The sequence below is a fragment of the Clarias gariepinus genome, chromosome 14 (genome assembly GCF_024256425.1).
Source record: "Clarias gariepinus isolate MV-2021 ecotype Netherlands chromosome 14, CGAR_prim_01v2, whole genome shotgun sequence".
NCBI classification, from domain to species: Eukaryota; Metazoa; Chordata; class Actinopteri; order Siluriformes; family Clariidae; genus Clarias; species Clarias gariepinus.
Genome location: NC_071113.1, coordinates 22,439,368 through 22,456,111, shown reverse-complemented (window position 1 = coordinate 22,456,111; position 16,744 = coordinate 22,439,368). Strand labels below are relative to the sequence as shown.

The window sequence follows — 16,744 nt, the reverse complement described above, 5'->3', positions numbered from 1 at the left end:
TGATGGGATTGATGCCAAGAGCTCTTAGTATCCATGATTCTCAATCAGACCTTAAGGAAAGCAAGACACCAAGGGTTTAAGAAGCCATAGCATGCAATTCGAAATTAGACCCAAAGCCTTGAATATGTCCTTGGGTGCTAAGAGGAACCCTACAGGAAATTACCTTGATGAAATGCATATTGAAGCCCGTGTGCAAGGATCCATTGCAGTGTGTTTTGTGTGAAATTCATACGATAGAATTGGTATGTACAGATTTTACATTGCTGTGAAACAGAATTAACAAAGGGCACAGAAAACATGATAGAACCCAAAAAAAGAGAAAGAATTTTAGCACATATTTAAGTGCCAACAATACCAAACTGTGCCATCAGTGATGTCATAATATCAATGTTGACCAGCCCTATGTGTTACCATATCATATACTGAATAAAAAGAACAGCTGTGCCATTTTGATGTGAGCAGTTTCATCGATTCACACTGTACTGAACAGCTTTAGGAAACTAGTGAAATTTACTTGGAAGGGTCAGGAAAACTGTTCGCTACACTAGTGCCTCCCAGTCCTGCTTGTAAAGGGGTAATGAGGGACATCACACACACACACACACACACACACACAAAGAACTTTTGAAAGATCTTGTTTGGATACTTCAACAGCAAAACTTGGTGAACAGTCCTTTAGAGGGTGGAGTGGGCAGGGTTACCTGAGGGTAGGGGTTTGGGGTTTGGTGGACATGCATGTCAGAACATATAAAGTTCAAAGAGTCCTATGTAGCTACAAATGCTTTGATGCAGCTACGTTTAAAGTCAGACTTATTCCCTAAGCCGTAGGATACTTTTTTGGTACTTTACTGATCTCTGGTGGTTGAAATGATATGTGCAAGTCTTATTAAAAGCAGTCTAGTGGCGGCAAATGCTTTTTCTTTTCTTTTTTTTTAAAAGAATAATTTAAGGAAAAGGGTCATAGGGCAGGAAGCAACTATTTTTTAAAATTATTTTACAACCCACCAATGATTATATTAGGCCATTTTTAAACACACGTTCACTCATTGTGTAATCCCTTTGGGCTATTTTTTGTAATATTTTATTTAATTTATTTTAATTTTTTGCGCAGTGGAAAACCAGGGTCCAGGTTTCCAGGTTTTCCACATAAAGTATGTGAAACAAAACTCTCTGAGGTTGGGAGTGTTTGTGGCCACTGGCACACCCAAAAACAATTGAATGTCCATCCCTGCCAGTGGTGACATTATAATGTAAGAAAGAGTGAACTTTAAAAAAGGAAAGTACACACTTCTACACTTGTCCTGAAGGGGACAGTGTCAGATAGGGGTTGGATGCTATGAAGCTGCAATGTCAGGAGTGATGCAGATGCAAAGGAGTGTGAAAGGGAACTAGAGATAGGACATACAGCAAATAGGACACTGCCAGTTTACTGTTTAATTTGCCTTTAAAGGGCAAACAGAATGTGTGTGTGTGTGTGTGTTTCAGTTTTTCAGTGGTGAAATCAATCCTAAGCATACAGCAAAGCATGCATGTTCAGACAGACTGATACTCTCTCCACAGACCAGCTGTGAAACTGATCTACTCTTTGTGTGTGTGTGTGTGTGTGTGTGTGTGTTTTGATGATGTGAGCTAATCATCATCAGATCAACTTCTTGCTTTTGTCCTTAACTTGAAAAATACTTCTAGTGCTTGTTCATTGTCTCTATTTATAATTTATTACTGTGGAAAATTGTACATTTTATGAACACCACCACATTTGATAGTGTTATAACTCGGAACATAAATAGGATTGTTTATGAACTCGAGAAAATCTGGCATTAAAGTTTTTTTAACATGCTGAGAAGGAACTTTATAATTAGTAAATTTTGTTAGTGGCAAGGTTTATGGTTTATTACTTTATTTTTGCTCCGTATTGGAACAGAGAAACTCTTTTATTTGCTTTGTATTTTATTCCCACATTTTTCAGTTATGGTGGATGAAAATGTTATTTTAGAACATACATCAAAAATTCTGATCTAAGCTATATAGACCTGATCTAAGCTATATAATCTACAACTATACACACTAATGTATTTTAAATATATATTTTAAAATTATTCTGCAACTGAAATAATGAAGTCCTGAACATCAAAATGTGCGGAGGACAACAATAAATCATAAACCTATTCACCACAAGGATGTCCTGTACAGCTGCCGGTGTGTAAGATATGCTGTCTCTGGTGATCTTTTTGCTTAAATGAGTTTCCATTGAGTCATTTTTATACACTATGCTGCAGTTGGCTGAACAGGAAGCCAATATTTATTTTGCATTGAGCTCTGCTTGCAATAATACTTGTAGTCAACTATATTTGGTTTTTAGCCAACTGATTCCTCCATGAATAAAAGAAACCGAAACAGTTATTCACAGAGCAGTCATGAACAATTAACTTTCTTCTTTAAAATGTACTTTCTTAAATTTTCTCATCAGAAACCAAGTATTTAATTAAAAGCGCTGTGAAGGGTATGAATAAAGTCTGAGTTTTCAGCAATGGCTCGCATTAGTTCCTCTCTGCTTAAGAAGCACAAAGGATTATTGATTTGATCTTCACAAGTGGAAACCAGTGATAGAGAGAATAAGACTAGCTCTAAGGTCCAGCTGCCCAAAATGTGTGGTCTTTTTTTATCAGCAGGGTATGTCACACTCCGTAACCTTTCCCAGGTGAGCCTGCTTGCCCTCTGACCACCAAAGTTATTAGCTGATGTCTATGCAATTTCTTTAAAAAAAGAACAGAATCAAAACATGCAGGTTCTTCATTCATGTTGTCATTGGAGTAAGATGATGAGCTTTATGCTTAAGGAGGATAAATGAATATTAAAGGTTTAAATTCTGCAGCAGTCAATGACTGTTTGTATATAAACACATAAAAGAGGCATTGATGACTGATGACTGCTATACATGGTTTAAACAAAATTATGAGTATTTAATACTTGATCTAACGTGAATTATTATTTTTTAGAAGGCGATTATTTTGTACTATTGGCCAAATAGTAAAAGGTGCTAGAAAGGGATTTCAAGCAGTTTAATAACAGAAAAAAGGAAAAATAAGCAGAATAATGAAGTGGTAATGAGACTGTAGCAGCATAATAAAATTAGAATGAAATATTATGAATATTAATTCCAACAAAATTAATTCCAAAGTGTTTTTCCAACATCAGCTCGCTGGCTTATTTAAGTTTGGATAAATTTCTCATGAGACCACTTCCGAACTTAAGAAGTTATTACCATTTCAAAGTCTAGGTCTAGGTTGGATTTTAGATTATGTTTTTCAACATGGTCTATGTTGGTCAGAGAATAAAGCAGTAATATTATTTCTTGTTTTTCAACCAGATCTACTTTGGTCGTAGAGGGAGCGGTTGGGATGTAAGTTGATGTGTGTGTCCTTAGGGGAAGTGTCATTTTCTAGATGTGAACAATGGAGGTATAGCATTGCATTGTAACATTAGTGAGAGGATGTGCCTGCGGCCTAAACTGTAAACATATACACCCCAAACTCTCCCAAAGAATAAATCATAGCAGGCTGATTTCAGGCCAACTGGCTGGGCTTAAAAAGCCCTAAGTGTGTGGGTGTATTAATATGAATACTGATAAGCATGGGAGAGAACAGCATGAAGCCAAAACAGCTGCATATATCTTCCTGCTTTTGTGAATGCATTTAGACTACACTCCAGAACCTGCACTTTCTAATTAATTAATTAATTAATTAATTAATTAAATAATTAATTAATTTATGTTGCGTGTTGCTAATTGGTATTGCTACTGTTAGTATGATAGTGTATGTGATTGTGGGAAAATATAGCATGTGTTGTTTTATATGATTTATCCTCAGCCCCCACTGCTTGTCTGGGTCCCGGGGCATTGGGTTTCAGGACGGGTGGAGGAGGGGCAACCAAAACAGACTAGCATGTGTAACAGGCCAGAAAAAAAACTAATTTCAAAAGCATAACGCTGGGCTTCTGCAGACAGCAAACCAAAACAGCAGCTTTCGGTTCCTGTATGTCATTGTCCAAATGTATAATGCGTAAATTGATTAATTACTATGTTGTAATGTTCTGCTCTTACATGTTATTACATATTAGAGCTCATGTTTGGTTAATATTCAATTACTTTCATCATCATTATCATACATCTTAGTTTTTAGGATTAAACACAAATAACTGAATATACTTTATAATTATGCATGTTTTAGTCTTAATTTCAATACATTTCCACACTTTGTCCAGTTGCAGCTACATTTCATTTTACAGTCACAAACACAAGCATACACATGCAGCCTGATCAGTTTGTTTAAAGCTATATTACACCTCCTCACCATTCATTACATTAGATTCCTGTAGATTAGGTTTCACAGATGACACCACCAGTTTCCCACAAAAAAAAAAACATTCATTTTTACACTTCCTAAAGCCTATTAGGTTCTATTACAAGCCTAACCCTAACATTTTAACTGCACATGTAACATGCTAATCATGATTTGTCAAATTAAGACCCTGGTCCTGTTCTAATGTTTATAACACAGGACCTGAGTGACACAGGAAACCAAAGCTTCTATTAACACCTTCTCGTTAGCACACTTTTAGACATATCAACATGGGTGTGACAAATTCGTTTAAACATGGACGCTTCCATATACTGTACACAACACTCCTCTTCAACATAAATAACACACAGTCACCCAAGAGAAGGGCATCCAAAAGTGACACCTTGTTATAAATTTACAACCTCATGTGATGACGCTTAATGGAGTTGGCAAAAGTGTTCATTGTGTTTCTGAACATGGCTGGGAATTTGAATTGGCAGTGAAAGTGGCACAGTGGAAAGGTCAGAAGACATGTGCTGATATCATATGCTGCATCCCTCAAGTGCCCCGAAAAAACCTTGCTCTGCTTATTTCTCAAATTGCTCCCGTACTTTAGGGTTAAACATGTTGACCCACATTAGACATATGGACAGAAGGAGAGGAGCAAGGGGCAGCGCTGACCTGGTCTATGGATTAAAGTGAGTCAACTGGACACTTTAGTAAATGAATGACTATGTGTCAGCAAGTTGATCCTTTTAATAGTTTATAGGGACTTTGATAAATGAACCAAAAATAAAAACACTGCAGAAAAATTTTTTGATTAATGAGTTAGGCGCTTGTTAGATCTCATATGAGATTCATAGCAGCAGCAATATGCAAGCTGTTGGCATATGGATATAGTTTTGACATAATAACAGACGAGAGTGACTTGACCAGAGTGTCCATCTGCTGAGAAGCAGCTTCGCCTTCTCAATAAAAAACACATAGGAATGTAAAAGATCAGCTACTCTAAGGAGCTGTGGAAATATTTGATTTATATACAACAGGTGCCACTCATGACAAATTTTGACCAAAGTGTTAAATAGGGACCTAGCTCATTATAAGCTAAAACTTGTTTATAGGGAGAAAGTCGGTAATGATCTTCTAAAATTTACAGAATACAATCGATTTCACACAGAACTAGATATTATTCAGTTATAGTCAAGTATGTTTGAATGTTTACGTAATTAGATAATGTAAAAAGGGGGTTTCAAAGAGTGAGTAAGTATATATGAGAGAGCTAAAGAGTGAGAAAGAAAGAGCAAGAGAATGAAAGATACTGCTTTGATTACAGTCTGAGAAGCATGTTCCTGCCCAGACACTGGCGGTGTCACTTCCCTATGCATGCACATTTAATCCCTCTGCCTGCCAGGAGGATGGAGAGGAGAAACCCGATCTCCCAAGGGGCCAACAGACAGGAGGACAAGAGAAGGAGAATGAGACAGTCAGAAAGAGAGAGAGAGAGAAAGAGAGAGAAAGAGAACAAGCACTGACAAGATTTATAAGTTGGCTAATGGTGCAGCGGCATCATTGGTATCATCACCTTGGCAGTAACCAAAAGAAATATGAAAAGTAAATGGGCAAACAGAATGCATTTATGATGCTTCTGAGAAATTTGGGATTGTTATGAATTTTTTTTAATGAAAGTTCTTTTTTTAGAATATAAAAATTGTTGTTTAGAAAAATTAACTAAAGTACAAATAAAGTGAATCAAGCTTGTTTTCGAATAGCTAGAAGTAAACTTATGAACTTAGGGGCCATCATCATCCCCCACTATTTTCACACACACACACACACACACACACACACACAGCCTAGCGGCTGCCTCTCCCGGTGCTATCAGGTATCGCGTCCCTCCCGAGAGGGAAGGTGAGCCAGCTTCATGAATCATTTAGAGTGTGCGCTGTGAGTGGAGGTCAGTGTGATTGCTGAGTGTAGGGTGTCTCTGCCCATGGCCCCCACACAACTGCCTTGATTTGAATAGAAAAAAAAGCTTAGGCCATGGCACAGTCAGCAACAGGCCTCTACTGAAACAGAGCACAGCAGAGCCGTTTAGATTAACAGAGTTCCTCCTCGCTCACAGTCCACTGAAACGAGAGACAGGTGCAGATGGAAGCAGAGCACAGGCTGACCTCCTCATTCTTACCTCTGGTCCAGGTAGTGATGTAGTTGTTTCACGGAAGTCCAAGCCCACCCCATAGTGCTGAATTCTACAATACAGGTTCCTCAAGTTTGTTCCCTTTTAAATCGCTTTACGATTTTTTACAATTGATGTACAATAAAAAAAATAATAATTACACTTCAAGTATACAAGGTTACCAAACCTTGGGACAAGAGGAAGAAAATAAAAAGAAATATTATCAAAACAATATTACTATTTTATGTTTTTGTAGAGGTAACTTTGTATTTTGGCTTGCTGGAAATCTTTATTCATAGTTAAATTGTAAAATAAGTTCATTTTTAGTTTTCACACCATGCAGAAATCATTGAGAATACAACATTTTGCAGTCATTTATATACTTTAAACTGTTAGACCAATTAAAAGTAAATTCATGGAAATATAATGAAAGATGAAAAATTTCTGTAATTCCCAACAAATTTCTACTTTCTTCCACTATCATCAGAACGGTTTTGTTTCAGAATGTCTTAGTCTTCTTGACTTCATTAGCAAGTTAAGTTACAGCAGTCAGACACAGTTTATAGTCTGCCTTCGGGTTTAGAATGACACAGCATGCTTAGAGGTAGATCAGGCCTCTTAATAACAAACAACAGTGTTTAGAATCGACCGACTCAATCTCATATATTCTCTAAATCAGCATCAGCAGTTCCACTACAGTCATAATACTTCTTATGCACTCCCCTCTTCCCAGTGGTCTCCCATCATCAGGAAAACTGATACTTACCATGTACAATCAATCAGCCACATTAACTGCAAACTCTGCAAATTCAGCCCTGTGTTGGCTAATGAACTGGTGTGTACATAATTTGTTTGACATATAAAGATACCAAAAAATATTAGTGAGAATGGAAAAAGTCAAGGCCTAAAGAAAAGCTTGCATAGAGAATTTAGATTTTAAATTTTAAATTTAATATGAATAAATGAACAATTTAAGATTATGAGTATAATAATTTAAATACTTACATAATAATTAAATATTAAAGCATTAACTCATGTATTTATTATTATTAGTTAATCTACTAAATTATAGCATGATTATTGCATACATGCATATATTTAGTAAAGCTGTATTCAGAAATAATAAACTATTTTTTGCAATTATAAACCATACAACACTATAACTAAAGACAGGTCATTGTTTGATGTATATTTCTGGTTGATGTTTTACAGTTTATCACTGAATATAGTTCTATTATTATTTCTGAATGCATCTATATAAATAAAAGAAAGATTTTGTCTGTACATTGGTCAAAACTCACTTTAAATTTCATACATTGGAGGTCCCAAAAGTCTCAGAAAAACGTTGGTCTATATGAATGTCTATATGTCTGTCTGTCTGTCTGTAATTTAATGAAATGTTGGTAGGTATAACCTTAGGTATAACCTAAAGTTAAACCTGCATCATAAATTAAATCTAAATGTTGAGTAGAAGTGAAGTCATGAGCAGTAATGTGCCAGATTATATCACAGCATCTAGTGCTTTTTTTTTTTTTCTAATTTAATGCTCCTTTCCTTGAGTTGGGCAGCTATACATATCACTCAACAGAGCCAATCAACTCAATAGTTTATGTGTATAGACAGCATGCAGAAGACACAAAAATACACAATTCTCAAGAAACAAAAATCAAAGTGTGACACAGCATGGCTTACTCCAGAAAAAGGCAAGTAGATGATGAAAACTGAACCTTCAAAGATGACTGGACATATAAATGTATTTTTATTTGTCTGCAGGAAGTTTAAAACCAGTTTGTCTTATATTTTCCAAAACCATGGTGCTAATAAATAAAATGCAGTAAGGAACCCCACTATGAGATAAAACACGTGTCGTTAGAGCAAACATATCCGCAGCAGTCTGAGGTAAGAGGGGTGTAAAATACCTGAACTGAAAGCCCAGTGTTACAGTATCTGATGAAATGCTGCCTAGGACTGATTGACCCCATACATAAAAATATCTATTACAACATAATTTTATCACACAAAACTGGCTGGACAGAATTTAATGAAACTTTTGCAGTACTTAGATATCGGCCTCAAGTTTAACCTGCACCATAAGTGAAATCAAAATGTTGTGTTAAAGCAATGTCATGACAGATACAGTGGGGTAAAAAAAGTATTTAGTCAGCCACCAAGTTCTCCTAATTAAAAAGATGAAAGAGGCGTGTCATTTTTATCATAGGTATATCGATCAACTGATTGATTTGCAAATTATGGTGAAAAATTTATATTTGGTCTATAACAAAATTTTATTTCAATACATTGATATATACTATTTGTTGGCAATGACAGAGGTCAAACTGGTATTTTGGCCAATTTCTGTTAATTTTTCATGCTGTCACTGGGCAACACGGACTTTCAACTCCCTCCAAAGATTTTCTATGGGGTTGAGACCTGGAGACTGGCTAGGCCACTCCAGGACCGTTAAATGCTTCTTATGAAGCCGCTCCTTCATTGTGGTGTGTTTGATATCATTGTGATACTGAAAGACCCAGCCACGTTTCATCTACAATGCCCTTGCTGATGGATGGTTTTTACTCAAAATCTCACGATACATGGCCCCATTCATTTTTTTCTTAACACGGATCAGTCGTCCTGGTCCCTTTGCGAAAAAACAACCCCAAAGCATGATGTTTCCTCCCCCATGCTTCACAGTAGGTATGGTGTTCTTTGGATGCAACTCAGCATTCTTTCCCTCCAAACATGAAGTTCTATTTTGAATCTTCTGGATCATCCAAATGCTCTCTAGCAAACTTCAGACCGGCCTGGACAGGTACTGGCTTAAGCAAGGGGACACGTCTGGCACTGCAAGATTTGAGTCCCTGGTGGCGCAGTGTGTTACTGATGGTAGCCTTTGTTACTTTGGTTCCAGCTCTCTGTACGTCATTCACTAGGTCCCCCTGTGTGGTTCATGGATTTTTGCTGACAGTTCTTGTGATCTTTTTGACCCACGGGGTGAGATCTTGTGTGGATGCCCAGATCGAGGGAGATTATCAGTGGTCTTGTATGTCTTTCATTTTCTAATAATTGCTCCCACAGTTGATTTCTTCACACTTACCTATTGCAGATTCAGTCTTCCCAGCCTGGTGCAGGTCTACAATTTTGCTTCTGGTGTCCTTTGACAGCTCTTTAGTCTTGGCCATAGTGGAGTTTGGAGTGTGACTGTTTGAGGTTGTGGACAGGTGTCTTTTATACTGATAACAGATGCCATTATTACAGGTAAGGAGTGGAGGACAGAGGAGCCTCTTAAAGAAAAAGTTTCTGGTCTGTGAGAGCCAGAAATCTTGCTTGTTTGTGGGTGACCAAATACTTACTTTCAACTATAATTTGCAAATAAATTCTTTAAAAATCCTACAATGTGATTTTCTGGATTTTTTTCTTCTTATTTTGTCTCTCATAGTTGAGGTATAGGTTACCTATAATGAAAATTACAGGCCTCTCTCATCTTTTTAAGTGGGACAACTTGCACAATTGTTGGCTGAATAAAACTTTTTGCCCCACTGTATGTGCCAAAATGAATAAGCCACTTAAAAATAAGCTACTAATAAGCTACCTGTTCAATGTAAATAAACATTTGCACACATTATTTAGAAAAGCTAAACTGAATATTTTCCTAGCTGAAATAACAGTACTGAAGTGGTCTAAGTGAATTTTAACATGCTGGAGATGTTTTAAGACAAAAACTTGATATTCTTTCCAATTTCCTTTTTTTGATTTCTCATCTGTTAATCACTTTCCGATTACCAAACAGAGAGTGGATTTGGTTGATGACGACAGAACTACAACTTAGCATAAAAAAAGCTCAAGATACTCAATCTCACAAAATTCTTTTTCTTTCTATTAATAAATTAGGCAGGGAGTTGTACAGAAAGACAGACATGTACGTGGGTTTAACCTGAAATAATAATCTCAGTGATTAAATTAAACTTGAAGCTTAATTTTAGCTTTAAACTTTAAACTATTTTTAAAAACCTTTTTCCTGTCAAAGACAGGTTCTTAGGCTAATCTTCACTAAATATATGGACACTCAATTATCATGCTATAATGTAGTAGATTCATGAATGAATAAATTTATAAATTATTTAATGCTTTACTCTAATGAATTATTATTGTCAATCTCTTACTAAGATCCATTATTTAACAAAAATAATAAAGTTCTCTTTGACAATTTTCTGAAATTAGCATTATTCTATAATAAATCAATTCTATCTTTATGGGCCTAGACACTTCCAGGATGATTCAAAACCCACTCACAGGGCTCACGGATATAGTTTGATAAGGATGAAAATGATATTGGTACCAGATCTCAAGCCAATTTAACAGAGGCATTGCAATAACATGTTAGGGGGATTTCCTGCATCCCTGAATTTGATCCGGAATCAGTACAATCTCAAGATTGTGAAAGTCTAGTTCATCAGAGGTTGGTATGGCTCACTTCTAGAAATATTGCAGTCATCATTAAAAAAATTTGAGCACGCTTGAAATTTTGAAATGTAGTCACAGACAAAAAAAAACATTGTAGGCATGCATATGTTATACATCAGTAGATCCTAGCAATTATTCACAGGAGGGTTGTGCCTTTTTACAAATTCAAATGTTAAGAAGAAAAAAAGGGGTATCACGGTCAGTGTTAACAAATGAGCTGAAAAACCATAAATGCAAAACTCTGATTTTTTTTTTGTGGTCCATGAACAAATTATAATGAATAAGACAAATTATAATGAGTTTAAGAAATAATGAGGAATATTACCAGGGGTGGCATGCTTTTACAGTTTAAAAAAATAGAAAATTGTGGCATTGGTAGTACAGGTAAATGAATTCGGAGCTTCATGGAAGAGTTTAAAGTACTGTATATTATAAATATGACATGTTGTCACTAATACATAGCTAATTTGTAGGCATGTGATTTCAAACATTAAAACAATTAAGAACCATCAAGACCTGCAGTTTGGCACACTCACAAACAGTTCGGGAATGTGGGAAAGGCCCCGTAAACAGTGTTATATAGCACCATCATCAAAACACTAACTGAGGTGATCTTTTGAATTAATGGTGTTCATCCTGTCTGTTCAGTCTCAGAAACATTAAGCCCAGCATTAATCCCTATACCACCATATACAATGCAGTGACATGTTCTGAAGACCTTCTTATGCGTTGTTACAATTCAATTGCTGTTATTGGCACAGGCCAACCAAATTATTTTATTGTTTTCCAATTATATTATCTATATCATTCCAATAAAACAGTAATGACTAAGATTTCTTTATATTTCTCATTTTACTTATACATATTCTCCGGTTAGATTTTTACATTTTAGAGTGGGGTCATGTCACATATTACATTTGCATAAATTTGATTAGATTTTTGTAATGTTTGTGTAATATATCTGACATAAAAAGTAAGAAAGTTAAATTAGTGAACATCTCACTGCACCCTTGGAAGCAAATGCTTTAGTGTCCATATGAAAAAGTAAGCAGGCCTAATGTTACATTCCAAAATAACTCAACAGATACATGATACCAGTGACTTCTCGTCACATCTATCAGTCTAACACACTTCTGGTGGCTGACTTGTTCAGAGTAGCCAACCCAATCTTACTTATAACACCATTTTGTTTCTTTTTTTATTTAATGATCTAACTTTACAACAATGATCAAATCATTGCAAAATTAATTGATTGGAAAATTTTTTACAGATTTTTAAAAAATCAAATTCATTAAGATATTTTCAGTATGACATTTTCAGGAAAGATTAATTAGCTATTGAATTATATAAGCTTGCCATATGAGCTGAATATAATTAATGTCGGCTTCTTGCATTTGTTTCCACTCAGTTTCATGTTATTGTTGTTGGTTGTTGTTGGTTGTTGTATGTCCCAGTATTGCGTGTTTATATTTTTACTTTACAAGCACGCAACGACTTGGGTTATATGAGTGATTTTACCCTGCATTTATTGCAGAATCCGTGCAGAGATTGAGGAATATATAATAGAATTTATATCACATCGTCATGGTATAAGCTTCTAATACTGCAGTTACAGAAGGATGCGAGTGAAGCATCAAACAAATAGATAAGGGCGTTCACATGACCAAGCAAACTCAATTACATCAAAGGAATTATAAATGTAACTAAGCGAAAATGCCCCAAATGTTTTACTGGTTTATAGATGTTTTAACACATTTAAAATATATAGCTGTATAGAAAGTGTTCAGCAGTATATTGTCCTGATCGTGACGTTTGCTTCACAAACTTCATGAGGACGCACTCCTGTAAGGAGATTCGGTTACCGGAGGGCGGGCTAACAGCTCAACACCATCGAGGAAATAATGTAGACTCTTGCGCACAACCGTGAAGACGTACAGCGGGAATAAGGTCATCTGCACTCTTTATTAGCCTAGATCATGTAATTATGCGATGGAGAAAACGATCCACATTTACGCATAGCAATTAATGTGACAATCAGCAAGTTTCACTGGTGCCGTTGGTCATGCATTTTTCAGAAACCCTGCGAGAATCGAGTTTCGCTCGTGGGAACATCTTGAACACCTGAGTCACCTGCCTGAACGTGTGAATGTACGTGACCAAGCGGAGTTGACTGAAAAAGCAAGGGGACACGCGAAGCGCGCACGACTATGGCCACCGTGCCGCCGACCTTTGGCTTCACACAGGAGCAAGTGGCGTGTGTGTGTGAGGTGCTGCAGCAGGGAGGGAGCATCGAGCGCCTCGGTCGCTTCTTGTGGTCTCTGCCCGCCTGCGAACACCTGCACAAGAACGAGTCCGTGCTCAAGGCCAAGGCCGTGGTGGCTTTCCACCGAGGAAACTTTCGCGAACTCTATAAGGTGCTAGAAAGTCACCAGTTCTCACCGCACAACCACGCCAAGCTCCAGCAGCTGTGGCTCAAGGCGCACTACATCGAGGCAGAGAAGCTGCGTGGGAGACCGCTCGGCGCCGTGGGCAAGTATCGGGTGCGCAGGAAGTTCCCGCTGCCGCGCACCATCTGGGACGGCGAGGAGACAAGCTACTGCTTCAAGGAGAAAAGTCGCTGTGTACTTAAAGAATGGTACTCCCATAATCCTTATCCCTCACCGAGAGAGAAGCGCGAGCTGGCCGAGGCCACGGGGCTCACAACCACACAGGTCAGCAACTGGTTCAAGAACCGCAGGCAGAGAGACCGCGCGGCTGAGGCGAAGGAGAGGTAACATTCATGTACCTTTGAAAGTTTCTGCCTCTTACAAGTTTTAAAAGCTTCTGCATTTTTGTGTTATACGTAAATTTCTTTTAAACTCTTTAAATTTTAAAAGCATTTTTCATATTTTACAATACTGTCTATATTACTCAACGTCGTGCAAAAAAAGCGCATTGCCTTTTTATTTATATTTATGTGGCTTTTAAGTTGATCAGAATTATTTTCCATCTAATCATCTATTGTAGTTCTATTTTATTATTTTAAAAAGCTCACATTAAGCTTTTTAACCTGTATTTTTAACCTGTATTTTTTAACCTGTATTTCTGTACCTGAGTGTTTGCCAAGTCTTTCGGGTTACAGACAAGCTTTAAATAAAAATATATATATTTTAGCTTATCTAGTATCTTGGGTTTTTGTTTCTTTAAAAAAGATTGTTAAACTTTTTAGCCCGAACAGTAAGTTTTATTGTTATTTATTTGGTATACATTATATGTTGAGCTTAGTTTTATGTAAGTCTATCTGAACACAGATCTATTCACTGGATTTCCTGCTTGGTTTATATAGTATACTCCACATTAAATGACACTAACCAATTAATTAACTTCATTAGCTCTACTTGTTTGAAGCTTCTGCAAAGGTGTAATTTAATTTGTTGAAGGTCGAACCCAGGGAACTCAAAGTGATGCACGGATCTCTTTTATTTAGTGATCTAGATCTGCTAAAGCATGCTTAAAACACACTCACACTTCCAGAATACAGTAAAACAATCCCAGAAAAGAGTACGATCCTCCTCTAGCACTCCCCATATTAATAACCTGATAGAGATTATCCAGTAGATAGCTTATAAGAGGAGAGGTTATCAGAGTTGAGTGTGTATGTGTGTTTTTAGTTTAAATGTAACTAAACTGCTCATCGTCAACAACTTCTTCTTCTTCTTCTCTTTCTTCTTCTACATTATATAATAATAATAATAATAATAATAATAATTAGTAGTAGTAGTAGTAGTTGTTGTAGTTCCTGTTGTTGAAATGTAAGTATAAAATAAAGTAGAAATAATAATCACAAGTTTAAAGTAATATCTATTTACGATTAACATACGGATTTAGCGGCAGAAATGCGCATTAGCTTAACAATGAACACAGTAGTTGTTTTTGTTTGAACTGTTGACCTAATGAATCAATTATCCGCTCCTCAGGGAAAACGAGGGCGCAAATCAGAACGGGCACAACCCGCTGCCTTCTCAAATGACTGAGAGCAAATCTCAGTGCGAGAGCTCCGACGACGATAAATCCCCGCCAGGGACCCCAGATCACCCGTCCATGAGTCCTGCTCTGCTTCTGCCCTCCAGCTCAGGCCTGCCACCACTGCATAGCTTCGCACCCAAAGCTGGACCCAGCGTCTCAGACACGCACCATCCTCATCCTCATTCTCATCTTCATCATCACCCTCATCAGCAGCACAGCCACCATGAGCAACAGCATCTATCTATACACGACGGCCTCCTAAACCCCATGGCAGCAAGCCTGGTGGACCTTGGCTCCTAACAATTTAGATACTAATTTAGAGCATGAGCAATGCGTAAAAAGACTAAAACCAAAGAAGACAAGAACAGGAACGCATTAAATTCCCAATTGTTATCCAGAAAATAATGTTTGTGGCGGGACTATCTACATTGAAAAAATATGTGTCGGTACACGATGTAGTCTTACAAAGCAGTAACACAAAAAAGACCAAAGAACGAAGGCGACGTCCATCTTGTTTGTGCCTTACATACAAGAAGAGGAGATGAACCTTTAATATTAAGCCTAAGTGATAAGTCAATATCAATCAACCGATAGTTTTTGATATATCTTGCTATACATGAAATAATAAAAATATGCAGCTATTGACTAAAGACAAATTTGACAAGAGTTGTCTTTTTGCACATGTTACACATTACACAGAATCTGATATCCATTTAAAAGTGTGTTAAAAACATTTTAACAGGCATTACCACTGTTATGACAAAATAAACCAGTTTCTTACTATTTCTCTGATAATGACCCAATATCATCGTTGATAAGTGGAGATGTTGATTTGCGTCAATAAATTGGGAAAAATCGTTCTCTTAATCCTATTGCTACATCTTAAACGGTTTATATAATATAAATTCTACACCATAAAAGAAAATAACATTAAGACAAAAATATAAATTATAGAATCTAATTATTTTAACTGCTAAGTATTTTTAAATAGATAATGTAATAAGTCAGGATATTTGTTATACACGTTCCAGATATGGTTCATTAAAATGTGTTAAAACTATTATGTAGTTTGTGGATTTATTTTCCACCCTTTTACCAAGAAAATCTATAGGTTGCAACTTGGTCCTCTTATTTTAGAAATACCTTTGTTGGATATAAATAAACTCTGAAGAAATACATTCCAAACTGTTAAACATTTGCAAAATATGCTTTACAATAACATAGACAAAAGTGTCTGAGGGTTAATGCTGCCTGTGGTAACAAAAGGAGCAAAACTGACTTTCTGACTTGTACATCCTACAGATTAATTTAGCCGAGTCTCAGCTAGTTCATTACAAATTACACCGACGTGTAAATCAGAAAGCCCCAATGGCAATAAATAAATATAAAATCCTTCCTCTCGTTGGGGTAAAATCATAAAGACAGACACTTGTTAGTCTTACAATACAAACTAACAGAACAGAGAAGCGAAACTGTTGTGCTTTTCCTCGCGTAAACTGTCTTCATTGTTAGTCTATTAAAGCAAACGGACGACTAAAAATCATGATTATACTGCCACCTAGTGTCAAAGCCTCTCAATTACTTTATAGCCTTTTTTTCTGTCGGTGTCGGGGTTAATGTTAATCAGGCAGTTGTTAATTCCAGAACAAAAACATTAACAGTTAGATTAACATGGTCAAGTAGTACATGAAGATATTTGTGTACAATGGCATTGTGTGGAGGGTAAATAACACTGTTGCTCTTGCTGGAGATAATAATTTTCAGT

The 16,744-nt window shown here is 36.6% G+C and overlaps 1 protein-coding gene across 1 annotated transcript; it reads left to right on the top strand.

Annotated features, from left to right (window-relative positions):
* The first annotated feature begins 12,898 nt into the window (after nt 1–12,898).
* On the top strand, nt 12,899–15,609 carry six2b (SIX homeobox 2b). The gene is made up of 2 exons (XM_053511808.1): nt 12,899–13,744; nt 14,931–15,609. The coding sequence occupies exons 1-2, from the start codon at nt 13,182–13,184 to the stop codon at nt 15,277–15,279; spliced, it is 912 nt and encodes a 303-aa protein (XP_053367783.1). The 5' UTR covers nt 12,899–13,181; the 3' UTR covers nt 15,280–15,609.
* The last annotated feature ends 1,135 nt before the right edge of the window (nt 15,610–16,744 follow it).

Coding starts and splice junctions, on each gene's coding strand:
- six2b (XM_053511808.1), top strand. CDS start 13,182: ATGGCCACCGTGCCGCCGACCTTTGGCTTCACACAGGAGCAAGTGGCG. Junction 13,745..14,930: donor GCGGCTGAGGCGAAGGAGAG/GTAACATTCATG, acceptor TCCGCTCCTCAG/GGAAAACGAGGGCGCAAATC.